This window comes from Panthera onca, chromosome A1, assembly GCF_046562875.1.
Source record: "Panthera onca isolate mPanOnc1 chromosome A1, mPanOnc1 haplotype 2, whole genome shotgun sequence".
NCBI lineage: Eukaryota > Metazoa > Chordata > Mammalia > Carnivora > Felidae > Panthera > Panthera onca.
In genome coordinates, this window is record NC_138339.1 from 94,429,828 (window position 1) to 94,445,638 (window position 15,811).

The 15,811-nt window shown below is 39.0% G+C and overlaps 1 protein-coding gene across 4 annotated transcripts in view; it reads left to right on the forward strand.

The window, feature by feature from the left end:
* The first annotated feature begins 835 nt into the window (after window positions 1-835).
* ACOT12 (acyl-CoA thioesterase 12) overlaps window positions 836-15,811 on the forward strand; it is a 49,083-nt gene continuing 34,107 nt past the window's right edge. For 2 of the 4 annotated variants that reach the window (XM_060635436.3, XM_060635439.3), the window contains exons 1-2: window positions 836-1,299; window positions 8,170-8,239. In XM_060635436.3, the coding sequence (XP_060491419.1) occupies window positions 1,173-1,299; window positions 8,170-8,239 (197 nt within the window). In that variant the 5' untranslated portion in view covers window positions 836-1,172. Of the gene's footprint in view, window positions 1,300-1,410; window positions 1,678-8,169; window positions 8,240-15,811 lie in introns of those variants that run through there. The other 2 variants (XM_060635434.3, XM_060635440.3) reach the window with 2 other exon arrangements.

Sequence of the window (15,811 nt, forward strand, 5' to 3'; positions counted from 1 at the left end):
CACCAATTTGTTGAAAGCGATTAGGTTTTGTGGTAAGCTACTTTGGACAATCAGGAGCCCCAAGTTTAAGCCACATGCTCCTACTTTCTTAGCTGTTCCTATTATGTCTGACATGTTGCTTCATCTCTCCAGGCTTCCATTTCTTCACCTGCAAATGCTCTCCTGGGTGCAGCCACCCCTAACAATACAATAACTATGAATCTATTAGATGCTGGAGGTTTTCTGGTGTCTCTATTTCCTGAATGAGAACTGCTTTGTAAAGTCACTGATTTCAACTCTAGAAAGTAATGGCTGCTTTGTGTTAACAGCTGAGAATGAAAATTCTCATTTAATATTCTAGATTTTGTCTCCTGAAAAGAGTCTCTTGGGATTTGCTGGCATCAATAATAGTGAGGCGACAGTTTCTAATCTTAAATTCTCTAGATTAAAACCAAAATATTGCCTTTCTTTGTTGAGTGACTCTCATGTCCCTGCAAACATCAGCACTTTGTGTTTGCTTGGCGGTGGGGGTAATTTCACAACAAACTGATCAATAACAAAGGGTTTGGGGGAGCTATTTTAACATCCTAAGAATCAGAAGGTGTATTTTGAACCAGGGCTTGAGGAGTGAGGGTCCACTCTACCTGGCAGTCAACAGCCAGGGGAAAGAAAAGGTAGTCAAACACTCTAAAATCAGTTTCTAAAGCAAAATGTCCGCATTCTCTGGACAACATTTAACAAATCAATCCTTAACCTCCCACCGTCTGTCAAGTTCTTCAGATGGCTGTTATCCTCACTACTTATTTACTTAGCAAACACCTGTATTACCTCAGCCAGGCACACGCTATGAGTTACGTACATTACTTCATTTAATTCTCTCTACAGTCCTCTGACCTGAGTACTGCTGTCCTCCCTCTACACTTGAGAAATTCGGGCTGCTTCCAGCTTTGCCAAGCTTGGTGGCCCCGGATTTGGCTTCTGACACCCAAGAGAGATCTCTTTCGCGCTCCTCGCGATATTCCCGGCACCTCGAATCCCACGTGCCAGTGCACCGGACGGGCCCTGGAGGCCCGCGGGGCGCGGGGTTCGGGCCCAGGGCTGCGGCGCCGGTGCCCTGCGGAGCGAGCGTGGTTTCCGCGCTGACCTGCTCGGTCCGCCGCCCTCAGCCCAGGGGCTTCGCGGCGGGCCCGGCTATGGAGCCCCCCGAGCCCGCCGAGGTGCGCATGAGCCAGGCCATCCAGCCCGCGCACGCCAACCCGCGCGGCGAGCTGAGCGCGGGGCAGCTTCTCAAGTGGATCGACGCCACCGCCTGCCTGGCTGGTAGGGGGCCGACGCGGAGGGCCGCTGTGGGGGGGGGGGGGGGGGGGCCGGAAGGGGAGCGCGGAAGGCCGGCGTGGCGGGGGTGGCGGGCCGGCTTGGATACCGGGATGTGGGGTGGTGGGGGTCGGGACATGAGAGGATCCCGAGGCCAGGGGTGCAGGCCGACCCACCCCAGTACGGAAGCGCCCAGACGCTTGGCGCCCCAGTCCTCACCATTCCTGAACCCGGGGTCCGTGAGGAGAGAGAGGCAAGGAGAGGGTATTTCCAGTTGTGAGTAGTTGGGGACCCTAACGGTTGCGGTAGTTCATCCAACACCGGGAATAACCTAGACCAGTGATTCTCAAACCTTTCAGCCTCAGGACTCCTTTACCCCATTAGGTAAGTGAGGACCCCGCACTTTTGTTTATGTGGGTTATTTTGTTGATATTGACCATCACCGAAATCTTTTGTTATTTTTTAAAATATTTATTTTTTGAGAGGGCACAAGCTGGGTTGGGGCAGCAGAGAGAGGTGGGGGGTGGGGGGCAGAGGATCCCAAGCGGGCTCTGGGCTGACGGCAGTGAGCCTGATGATGGGCTCAAACTCAGCAACTCTGAGATCATGACCTGAGACGAACTTAGATGCCCTACTGACTGAGCCACCCAGAAGACCCTCAAAATCTTTTAAAATGAATTCATTTAAAAAGAACAAGAATAAACCCATGACATAATTTTATTGAAAAATAACTATTTTCACCAGTAATAAAACTATGCTTAAAGGCATGCTCTTGGTTTACATTGTTGCAAATCTCTTTACTATCTAGTTTGATAGATTACTCCTTTCTTACATCTGCTTCTGCATTCAGTTTGTTGCTACCACACCTTATTTCGTCTCCTCTCAGGACCTTTGCACCTGCTTCTCATTTTACCATTATGACCTTCTTTTGCCCTTTCCATGCATTACATCTCAGCTTAAACAGCCTTTCCTCAGAGAAGTCTTTCTTGACCACTTGTTTACATTTGTACTCTTCCAGCAATTTTAGCAGAATGCCCTTTTTTATTTCCTTCCTACTGCTTAGCACAATCTGTAATTATTTTTTGTGTTGATCTCTTCACCTCTTTATTTTCTGCCTGGCCAATTCGCATGTAAGCTAAAGTTAGTTCTCCAGTGCTTAGTAAGCACTAAACAAAAACCTCTGCTTTCATGGATAGGTAGGTTGGTGATGAATGGGTCCAAAACTTGGAATCTCATTTCCGAAATGAAGTCAGGCTTTGCATAACGCAGGAACAGACCCGGCAAAGGTATATTGTGAAGGAAAATATGTTAAGATTAAAAACTAAAGCTGGAAGGAGCTTAAGATCATGTTTCTTAGGACTCTTATTTTACAAAGGACAAAAGTAAAGTTCAGATGATGACAGAACCCCGCTTTTCTCACTGAGTAGCAATAGAGTTTCTAATCCCCTGTGTGTTAACCGCCCCCAAAATTTAGTCATATATTCATGCCAATCTGTTTGTTTGTTTTATGTTTGTTGGTAGGTCTGTTTGGTTTCTCTCTTAACAGTTTTTATCAGTATTTGAGGTTGATTATAATAACATAAATAATGGAAGAATAAATGTAAAATTAATTCCCATCTAAGGGAAACAAGTGTAAAAATCACTGAAGTTGCTGATAAAAATGATGCCTATTGCCAAGGCAACTGAATACATTATGTGAATAATGAAGTGATCATTTTGTGCTTCTGTCCTGTAAAGAATAAACAGTTGCTGTGCTGCAATTGTCATAAAAGTGTCTGCCTTTTTACATCTTTGGAAACTCAGGCCATAGACTGATTCAATTGATAACCAACTGCTTTGGATTAATAGCTCTGTTGCTAATAATACAACATTAAAGAAACCTTTATGATAAAGTTAGTTTGGAAACATGGAAATACCTGTGTTAAACACTCTATGGTAAGAAGCACCACATAAGCAAGGGACGTTATTTAGCCAAGGTGCAACAGAATCTGTGGCAGAGAAATGTTCCGCCATAGTGCTGTCCTTTCTATGATAAGAATAATACAAAAACTGGTTTTCCTGGCGTTTTCCCAGCCAGAGTTCCTTGTTGACCAGCACTTTTCCATAGGCCCATTACTATGATAAATAATGATCCCAGCCATGGACCTAAGGCTCTTCTGTGACACCCAGACACTGCTAGATTCCAAAAGATCTTCTCAATATTTAAATAAAGATTAAACATGTTCACTATCATTTTGGCATTAAACCTCATTTCTATCAGTAGTCCCATTTTTCTAGTCGTTCCTTAAGCCTAGAGGAATGAAACCATATCTGAGTCATTCTCCACCCTCTGTATACATTTCTTATTTTGAAATATCACAAACTCACCCTTTTCTCTATTGCATTTCTGAATCTTGTCCAGGGTTCACTCTATTAGGAATGGGATGCAGTCCATACAGTAACACAAGTCAAAAATCTAGAAGTCATCCCTTCTTGATACCTCTCTCTACCTTGCTTCCCCCTCCACATACTCAACCCATGAACTAAGTCCTATCAGTGTTACCTTAAAGAAATCACTCAAACCCAACCACCTTGCTGTGGCTCCACTGCCACCACCTAGGCCAACCTATCATCATCCTTCATGTGAACTTCAGCAGTGATTTCTAAACTGATCATCTCCATTCATTCTGGTGTCCTCTCCACACTAATCTAAAATATTTTTTGAAGGTGCTAATCTGATCATATCATTTGTTGTTTATCTTCCCCCACTGTCTTCTTTATCAAGAGTTACAAAGGTTCCTCTTCTGGCATAGTAAGTATCTATTAGGAAAAAAAAAGCACATAGATAACTGCTATAAACTTTGGAAAAAACAGTAAATAAAACCTACTTATGGGCAACTGACAGGTGAAAAAAAGCAGATTTAAACACTTGGAAGTCAACACTTGGAAGAAGAGAATGGTACTAGCTAACTTTCTCTGTTTTGTTTTGGTTTTTTAATGCCTTTAAGCCTGAAGAAAGACCTTATTCTGCTCCCAGCTAAATTTTTGATGGAAAACCCACAGACTTGCTGATTTGAAGAGCTATAGGATTTGGGGAAAACACAGCTACTTAAATGTGAGGAGGAAGTTTCAAGAGAGGAGAGAACTGAAGAGGCAGAGCTGTATAATCTATCTATATTTTTGGCTCAAATCTCTGGTGAAGCTTGAATCATGTATGCATAGAAGAAACTCCAGCCTTGCTAGATGATGCCAAAAGAATTGGGAAAGGGCTGTTACAACCTCTAGGGAGATAGAGTTTTATAGTGGGAATTTAGTTAAGTACTTACTTGGAAAAACAAAACAAAACAAAACAATACTCTTTAGAGAAACATGTAAGAACCCATAATTTCTACAATGTATCACTCACAGTGGCTAGGATATAGTCCAAAATTACTTTATATACAAAGAAACAGGAAAATATGATGCATTCTTAAGTGAAAAGATAATGGTGATCAAGCCTCGATCATCCGAGTGTTAGAATTAAGCATCCATTATTCTATAGCAGCTATAATAAGTATGCTTGAGGATGTAATAAAAACTCATCATAAAATAAAAATCATCATAAAGAATGAAAAGATAGTAAGTCTCAAGAGAGAAGTAGAAACTAAAAAAAGAACCAAATGAAAATTCCCAAACTGAAAATTACAGTATCTGAAATTTAAAAATTCACTGGATAGGCTTAACAGCTGATTGGAGGAGAGTAAGTAAACATAAAGATGGACAATAAAAATTATTCAGTCTGAAGAAAAGGGAAAAGATGAATTTAAAAAATGAACAAGTGAACAGATATATCAAAACCACATCAAAAAGTATAACATACATGTAAAAGAAGCTCCAAAAGAAATGAGAGAAAGTCTGAGGCATAAAACAAACATTTAAAGAAATAGTAGCTGAAATTTTCCCATATGTGGTGAAAGACATACATTTACAGATTCGAGATCATAGGACACCAAGCAAGATTAATACAAACACAAAACAAAACAAAACAAAACCTCACATCTATCACAGGCAAACTATGATGAAAAGAAAATCTTAAAAGCTGGCAGAGAAAAACACTGTGTTATACATAGGAGAACACTGGTTAGAATTACTTATGACCTCATCAGAAACAATGGAATCCATAAGACAGTGAGCCAATATCTTAAATAATAATTAGAAAACTGTCAACCAAGAGCTTCAAGGCCCTGTGCATAGTCCATTCTCAGCCGACCCTTCAGCCTTACCAGCTCTCCTTCTTGCTTTCTGCATTTTATCCTTAAAGACTTTGATCAGGATCTTTGCAGTTCCTTTTGCTCAGTGTGCTCTCCTTTTCTCTCTTCTTCCTCCTCAACACATCTATTTTTATCCTACTCATCCTTCACATATCAGCTGAAGCATCCCCTCCACTTGGACATCTGCCCTGACATCCTCCCTAGGTCTAGTTTCTCATGTTATGACTCCCATAAAATTGATGTTTTCTTCAGGGCACTTAATTCATTTTGTTATTTATTCCTTTAATTAATCCATGGCTTCCACTAGTCTCCAAGAGAACAGAGATCATGGCGTTTTTACATTTTCATCACCTTACATAGAGGCTAACACAGCGCAGGTATTCAGTCAATATTAGTTAAAGGAATGAATGAATGGAGATGCCACCATTTTAATCAGTCATCATCTCATACCTGGATTACAACCACTTACCTAGTCTGCTAGTGTTTCCAGCTTCTCTGTTTCCCCCGGGAAATCAGTAATAGCTTTAGAGTTTCTCCACTTTGATTAGCCTACTGTATGAAAGACAATCAAAATCAAGAACCAGAGCAAGCTGGTCCTGTTAAATTAATATCTGACACACTTGTAAACAAAACAACTGCATATAATCACACATAAAAATTGTGATCATATGTTGGTTCCCCATATTTCTATTTTCTATTTTTAATTTCATGACCCTTAAAAGTCTATAGTGTAAACCATGGCTGTTGAGCATCTGAAGCCCATCTTTAGCTAAGCACTTCTCTGAAGAGTGTTCCTTGGTTGGTCTTTTCTGAGAGTTCCTATTGCTTCTGTAGTCAAAATCACTATTTAGAACATTGTATTCAATCTTTCCAAGCCTGGATTTCCTCGTTTGTAAAATGAAACTAGTAATAGTACCAACCTCATGTAATTGACATGCATAAATACTTAGTTCAGTGCCTGGTCAATAATAAATGCTTAATAAATGGCAACTATTATTATGATAATATTCGTTCATGATCCCTAATGCAATCTAGTATAGTGCTGTATATACATAATAGATGCTCGATATATACAATCAAAATATATAAAAATAAAAAAATTAGTCTTATTGATTATTGCACTTTAGTTATCATTTAAATCATTCAAAACTGGTTATTCATATTGGCATACATGGTAACATTTTATTAACAAGAATAGTTTAATAAACTCAACATCCTGTTCTCTCAGGTAACTGGAATGAATGTCTATTAGGTACTCCTTAGTGAATGTCTTATAGCCTGTATTTGCAAGGATCTGGCAGTTCTCTGGAAATCTTAAGCTCTAAAATGTCATCTACTATAGCTGGCTCTCTAATTGCCACTGAGCAGACTTATTAAGAGATAACACTGACTTCTCAGTATTGGGAAATCAGTAGGAATTTAACAAATGTTTGATACACTGAATTCAATTGAGCCCATCTTGAGTATTTCTAGAGTCTGGTACTTTTACATTCCCTTCCTCTCACTGAACTTTATACCTGGGAAAGCAGTCATTCCCTCTCCATCAATCACATACTAACTATGGTTAGTTTTCTGGTAACTCAGTTTGTATTATGTGCATGTTTGGAAGAACAGCTAGTTATTTCCAACTTATAAAACCAGAATGTGAAATTTTCTACAAATTAGATTATAGAGAGGAGTGTTCTAAATAGCTGCTCTCTGGAGTATTTCCCCATGTCTCTTTACCTGGCACTATCAAGTAATATTGTAGTTAAAGTAATCCACACAAAGAATACAACTTTAGTATAATTCACTGTCTTTCTTTTTCATGTCTCCAAAAGTGTGAAGAATAAAGAGTGAAGTCTCCAAAATTAAAATGAGGTTCAAAGCACTTAAAAAGCCGGTGCAGTCTGTTTGGGTTTTAACTGAATGTTCGTCAAAATCAAATTCTGACAGAAGCACATGTCAACATTTTTCCTAAAGAGATTAAGTTATGATATTTTTATATAAAGCAAAATCAACAATCAAAAAATATCTCAACAAATTAAATGCAGGCATGGAATATGGATAGCTAGGGTTCTTCCCTAATCTCTTTATACCCTATTTAATATTCTCCTCTCCAACATAATTACTGCATACAGAATTTGGTAATAATGAACAATAAATATTGACTAAATACCTAATAGATGCTGAATATTTCTCTGCTACTCAAGAGAAGTTGCTCTCCAATTTGGGGTCTGATGTCAGTGTCTCCTATACTATTCAGTACTTATACTTGTTAAGTGGTCTAAATATAATCAGCTTCTGGTTATGTGGGAGAATAGCTTTGATGAATTGTTTTTAAAGCAAAAGAAGGGTCATATCTAACAAAATATTTAAAGTTGGTACTAACTTAATAAAATTGCTATTTAAATAGCTAGATATACTAGGTATTGGTTTTGAATTTCAAATCAAAGACAGTACAATCATTTCCATTCAGTAGAAGTACAACTTACAGAGCAAAAGAACTGTCATTGATCCAGGTCATCTCTAAGTGTGGGCATAGTGGCACTTCACTGAACCAGAGGATGAGTTACTAGAATACATCCATTTAACTTTTATTCTTTTCCCTTATGCTGAAATATTTAAACATAACTATTAATTAACACATTTTTGCCTGTTTTTGAAGCTGAAAAGCATGCTGGGATTTCCTGTGTTACAGCCTCAGTGGATGACATACAATTTGAGGAGACAGCTAGGTAAGTGGTATTGCTCTATCACACCTTTCTCCTGGGCTTTTTGGCTCATTTGCAGCATATATTTGCATTACCTATGCTTGTTTATTTGGAGTCAATGATCCAATTTGTTAATTAAATATTTGACCTAATGTAAATCAATAAAATAGTAATTGCAGGACCTACTTTTAGTAAACACTTTGAAGTAGAAATTCATAGTCCTGGTTTTATTGAGAAATAGCTCTCCAAATAGATGGCATTCTGGTATGAGGCAGAGCTGGATTTCTAAAAGCTGATTCTTAATGGCTCCTTCCTCTACAAGAAGAATAATTAATGATAATAAGAGTATCTATGATGGTGAATTTCATCATTAAGTTGTTGAGTGAACGTTAATTCATGTGAATACAAATGTTAAATTATGAAAAACATTTAATGTGTGAGAGCGTTTATGTGCTTTACCATCTCCTATTGTAGGAAATTTCAAGATTAACAAATGTTTCAAACATATACAAAAATAGAAGAGTACAGTATATCCCCAAGGACCATCACCTAACTACAATAATAATAAGCTCATGGAAACTCTTGTTTTATCACTACTTCTCCATACTTCCCCACACACCTAGATTATTGTGAAAGGAAATCCCAGGCATCATTTATGAATATTTCATTATATATTTCTATATGATAAGGACTCTTTTAGAAAACATAATAATATAATAACAATACCATTAACAGAAATCATTATTCCCAATGACCTCAAAAGATATTTTTAAAAAAATTAAACAATTGGTTTCTTGAATCAGGATTGAATATGGTTGATAGGGCTTTTAACATAAAATTTCTCTTCTTTCTTTTCTCCTAGTTTTTTGTTTTTTTTTAAACAAACCTGGTCATTTGTTCTGTAGAGTTTACATTTTGTATTTGCTCATTGTATCCCTGTTTAACCTGTTCACCCACCCTTTGTATTTCTTATACAATGATAGTTACATCTAAAAATTGGTCAGATGAAGGTTTGATATTTTGGTAAAATTAGTTCTTGTCAAGAGCACGTAATGTCTAATGATCATTACTTAGAACCATTATTTCATTACATATTGGCAGAATGGTAATGTGCTATACTATCATTTGTTTTTCATTTATTTTCTGAAGTATTTGTGTAGAGAGACTCGTTATCTCATTAATTACTTAGTTACCCTTAAGTAAAGTTTGTCTAGGAAAGACAAGCTTAATTCTTTCTCTTTATTTAGTGTCATTATGAGCCCATGGATTTTAACATATTTGATGCATTTCAATTCTGACAAGATGGGCTCATCTTTTACATTTCCTTACAAAAACTCAGTCATAAATTTCTTCAAAAGAAATTGTAAGTAGAGATCACAATTTGGGCAGAAAATGTGCTCATTTATATAGGGTTGGTCATTGTTTCTAGATTTTTTCCAGTGGACAGAATTAAGAATTATTTGTTTTTTAAAGAGTTTATACTAGGGGTGTCTGGGCGGCTCAGTTGGTTGAGTGTCTGACTCTAGATTTCGGTTCAGGTCATAATCTTCTCGTTTGTGGGGTCAAGCCCCACATGAGGCTCTACACTGACAGCAGGGAGCCTGCTTGGGATTCTTTCTCTCTCCCTCTGCCCATCTGTCCCTCTCGTGCTGTCTCTCTCTCTGTCTCAAAATAAATAAATGTAAACATTTAAAAAATAGTTTATACTAATAACTGTAATAAATTAGCGTTATATGTTTTTTTTTTTAAGGAGGATTATATGTTTTTATGTTTGTATCTCTGGTTTTGTTTTTGTTTTTCCCTGAATATCTTGATCCTTGAAGACATGAACATAACTTAAAAGGAAAAGGAAGAGAGAAAGTCATCTGTTTCTGGTCTTGGATGGTTCTCAAGGACCATGGGGGTAGTTGGCATTGTTTTCAAGCCCTAAGTAGTCTTGTCCAATGAGATACTCAGTTTATCTCCCCAACCTTACTGTTTACATTTACCTGTTTGGCATTTATTTATTTAGATACAAGCAAAATTAAGTTAAATGAAACCACATGCATAAAAAAATCACTTCTTCAAAGCTGATACAGAAGACATTTTTGGTAGAAATTAGAATCATAGACATGGAGAGACCTTTATAGGTCAGCCCAGCTTTCTCTTTGTAACAACAAGAAACTGAGGCCTAATTCCCCAAGCAAGCCAGGAGACAGAGGGTGCTTAGAGTCTGGATTTCCTTATGCTTAATCCAGTGCTTTTCCCAACCCACTGCTTCTGCTTTTGTGATCAGCAACTTTTACTGAACACTTCTCAATGGTTGTTCTCACAGGCAGCTGCAGTGTCACTGAAAGAGCTCTTGACATTCTAGAGTCTTGCAGTTGCAGATAGAGATCCACTGACTAAGCTCACATACTAGCTATGTGATTTTCCTTGAAGTAGAAAAAATTGATAGGAGTTTGTATATCAGCAAAATTACAAATTACTATAAACCCAAACTTACTTAAGACTAGGTGAAGTGCCATTATTAATTTAGGAGTTCCAAAAGTGTATTGTAATAAAGTATCTATCACGTACTTTCCAAACTTAAATTCTGTAATTTACACTTAACTAGCAATCTCATCACTGAAATATGGGTTAGTTTTTTTATGCCATTTTGTGTTGGTGTTATCAAAAAGGATTTGTGGCCACTAACATCATGGAAAGGGGCCTTCTTCTATTTTTTACATGGGACCTGAATCATAAAAAGAGAAAATTGAAAGCTACCTACAGAAAACCATATATTGATGGTGGGAGAAGATGGCGGCGTACGAGGACACTGGGCTCACCACGTCCTGCTGATCACTTAGATTCCACCCACATCTGCCTAAATAACCCAGAAAACCGCCAGAAGACTAGGTGAACGGACTCTCTGGAGCCAAGCATAGATAAGAGGCCCACGGAAGAGGGTAAGAAGGGCGGCGAGGCGGTGCACGCTACATGGACTGGTGGGATAGAGCCGGGGCAGTGGAGGGCAGCCCACCTGGCAAGGCAGAGTCCCCGAGTCTGACTTGCAAAACCAGAGGGGCCGGACTGCGTGAGTTCTGATAGCCAGTGGGACTTAACATCTGGAATGTTAAAAGTCAACAGCTCTGCTTGGAGAGCAGGAGGGCAAGAGGACACTGGGAGGGAGAGGTGTTGAGCCCTGGAAGACAGAGCTCAGCTTGGTGGGGAACAAAGGTGCTAGCCAGTGCCATCTCCCTCGCCCATCCCCCAGCCAAACTCCAAAGGGAACCAGTTCCCCTCACGGAACTTGTTTGCACTGCGCAAACACCCGACGCTGTGCTTCTGTGGATCCATCCCTCCGACAGATCTGCCTACCTCCCAGTGCCACAGGGCCCCTCCCTAAGCGGACCACCAAAGGCAAAGCGAGCTGAGTCTGCCCCTCCCACCCCTGTGCACCTTGAAGATCCACCCTGGCTAATACACCAGATCCCATCAAAGCAGCACCATAAGCCTGGCAGTGTGCAAGTAGCCCAGACAGATGCAGGGCTGGTTCAACATTTGCAAATCAATCAATGTGATACATCACATTAATAAAAGAAAAGAACCATATGATCCTGTCAATCGATGCAGAAAAAGCATTTGACAAAATTCAGCATCCTTTCTTAATAATAACCCTCGAGAAAGTCAGGGTAGAAGGAACATACTTAAACATCATAAAAGCCATTTATGAAAAGCCCACAGCTAATATCATCCTCAATGGGGAAAAACTGAGAGCTTTCCCCCTGAGATCAGGAACATGACAGGGATGTCCACTCTCACCGCTGTTGTTTAACATAGTGTTGGAAGTGCTAACATCAGCAATCAGACAACAAAAGGAAATCAAAGGCATCAAAATTGGCAATGATGATGTCAAGCGTTCACTTTTTGCAGATGTCATGATATTATGCATGGAGAACCCGATAGACTCCACCAAAAGTCTGCTACAACTGATACATGACTTCAGCAAAGTTGCAGGATACAAAATCAATGTACAGAAATGTATAAGTTGCATTCTTATACACTAATAATGAAGCAACAGAAAGACAAATAAAGAAACTGATCCCATTCACAATTGCACCAAGGAGCATAAAATACCTAGGAATAAATCTAGCCAAAGGTGTAAAAGATCCATATGCTGAAGACTATAGAAAGCTTATGAAGGAAATTGAAGAAGATGTAAAGAAATGGAAAAACATTCCGTGCTCATGTGTGGGAAAAATAAATATTGTCAAAATGTCAGTACTACCCAAAGCTATCTACACATTCAATGCAATCCCAATCAAAATTGCACCAGCATTCTTCTCGAAGCTACAACAAGAAATCCTAAAATTTGTATGGAACCACAAAAGACCCCAAATAGCCAAAGTAATTTTGAAGAAGACCAAAGCAGGAGGCATCACAATCCCAGACTTTAGCCTTTACTACAAAGCTGTAATCATCAAGACAGCATGGTATTGGCACAAAAACAGACACATAGACCAATGGAATAGAATAGAAACCCCAGAACTAGACCCACAAAAGTGTGGCCAACTAATGTTTGACAAAGCAGGAAAGAATATCCAATGGAAAAAAGACAGTCTCTTTAACAAATGGTGCTGGGAGAACTGGACAGAAACATGCAGAAGGATGAAACTAGACCACTTTCTTATACCATTCACAAAAATAAACTCAAAATGGATAAAGGACCTGAATGTGAGACAGGAAACCATCAAAACCCTAGAGGAGAAAGCAGGAAAAGACCTCTCTGACCTCAGCCGCAGCAATTTCTTACTTGACACATCTCCAAAGGCAAGGAAATTAAAAACAAAAATGAACTATCGGGACCTCATGAAGATAAAAAGCTTCTGCACTGCCAAGGAAACAACCAACAAAACTAAAAGGCAACCAACGGAATGGGAAAAGATATTTGCAAATGACATATCAGACAAAGGGCTAGTATCCAAAATGTATAAAGAGCTCACCAAATTCCACACCCGAAAAACAAATAATCCAGTGAAAAAATGGGCAGAAAACATGAAAAGACACTTCTCTAAAGAAGACATCTAGATGGCCAACAGGCACATGAAAAGATGCTCAATGTCGCTCCTCATCAGGGAAATACAAATCAAAACTACACTCAGATACCACCTCATGCCAGTCAGAGTGGCCAAAATGAACAAATCAGGAGACTCTAGATGCTGGAGAGGATGTGGAGAAATGGGAACCCTCTTGCACTGGTGGTGGGAATGCAAATTGGTGCAGCCACTCTGGAAAACAGTGTGGAGGTTCCTCAAAAAATTAAAAATAGACCTACCCTATGACCCAGCAATAGCACTGCTAAGAATTTGCCCAAGGGATACAGGAATGCTGATGCATAGGGGCACTTGTATCCCAATGTTTATAGCAGCACTCTCAACAATAGCCAAATTATGGAAAGAGCCTAAATGTCCATCACCTGATGAATGGATAAAGAAATTGTGGTTTATATACACAATGGAATACTACTTGGCAATGAGAAAGAATGAAATCTGGCCATTTGTAGCAATGTGGATGGAACTGGAGTGTTATGCTAAGTGAAATAAGTCATAGAGAGAAAGACAGATAACATATGTTTTCACTCTTAGGTGGATCCTGAGAAACTTAACAGAAGACCATGGGGGAGGGGAAGGCAAAAAAAAAAGAGAGAGGAGGGGAGCCAAAACATAAGAGACTCTTAAAAACTGAGAATAAACTGAGGATTGATGGGGGGTGGAAGGGAGGGGAGGGTGGGTGATGGGTTTTGAGGAGGGCACCTGTTGGAATGAGTACTGGGTGTTGTATGGAAACCAATTTGACAATAAATTTCATATTAAAAAAAAGTTAAACAAAACCATGTATTTGTTTATAAACCATATCATATATTAATTAATTAATTAAATTAAATTAAATTCTTCAGTATTTATTGCCTATACAAAAAATACTGCAATGGACTCAGTAAGATACATAAATATTTGATTATGGCACAATTTTGAAGTGGAGTGGTCACTCAGTCTGGTGAGAGTCAGACAAACACATAATCATCAGAATAGAAAGCATGCTAGGATGCAGCCCTTGGGTGAGATACAAACTCCGTTCTGTGGGGTAGTTTAAAAGGTGCACATTTTGATTAGAAAATCAACGAGAATTTTACCATAGAGGAGTAGCATTTGATGTGTGCCTTAACTGAGGCATAGACTTTTTTCTGGTGAATAGGAAAACAACTTCACACAATGAGGCACTTGTAAGAACCTAAGCACCAAGATGGGAAGGAGCAGAGAGTGTTCAGGAAGAGTCTGGTCTGCAGAGAGGTGATGCCCAGCAGTGGACTGGAGCTACATAACAGAAGACTTTGAATGCCATGCTATGAAATTGGTTTTATTTAGTTGAGATTTCAGTTATTCCATTCATTTGACATTCAATATCGGGAGATTGGTGTGGAGAACCAGGTTCTTGGAATTCTCCTACTTTTAAAGGCAGGACAGGTTCACAAAACAAGAAAAATGGCTTCTGCTCTGCCCCCCCCCCCAACTCCAAGTCTGAGAGACAGAGAAGCATAACATTTTAGTAGTTGATGAGTACAAAGTATCATAGTAGCTTTGGAGAGGGACTCTTAACTCTGCCTGGCACTATTACTGCAAATCTCTTCTAGAAATTTTACCAAACAGAGCTAGGAACTTTAAAAGGAACAAATATAAAGAAAAAAGAAAATTGGTTTGGTTGCATATGCTAGATGTAAAGATTAAGTTAAATTGGAATGTGTGTGGAAGTTGTTAACACTAAGTCTAGTAGAGCCTCCATAACTATTAGTTGAATCTGTTGAGAGAATTTGGAAATATGGCTCTGAGTTTCAAGAATGATGTCCAGGCTAAAGATGGAGATTAGAGAATCATTTTAATAGAGATGACGGAATCATGGACAAGAACAAGGTCTTCTAAGAAGAGGGTGTAGTGAGAAGAGAATAGGATAAAGGACAGAAATTTAGGAGATGTTGACCCTGAAGGGATGGATTAAGGAAGAGAAACCAGTGAAGGAAGCTGAGATAGAGAAGAGAACACTGGTCTGGAATCCAAGGGAAGAGAAAGCCTCCTGAAGAAAGACATTAAAGAGGTGAGATGTTGGATTTAGCTTTTAGGAAATGACAGGGACCGGAAGTGAGATGTGGGAGGCAATAGCCAGGTTCAAGTGGCTGAGAAGTAAATGGGAAACGAAGCCCTCAAACCTCTGCACCTGGCAAAATCCTCATCTTTGAAGACCCATCTCAAACGTCACCTCTTCTGTGACTCCTTTCCCAGCTTTCTGAATTAGCTTCTTCTTATGGTTATCTTTGTAATACTCGATTTTTTCTTTTGAAAAATTTCATGGCACTGAACTTCATCTGTTTACATCCTGGTGACCTAAGTGAAGACTGGACTCCTTGAAGTCAGGAGCCTCATCTTGTTCATCACGGTATCCTGAAGTCTTAGCTTAATGCCAGGACTAGTTGTAAACATTTCTTAAACATTTCAGTAAACATTTCTTTTTCTTTCCCTGATTTGTGTAAGCTTTATTTTTTTTTTACAGAGGATTGACTCTAATTTTATTATTTTATTTTAT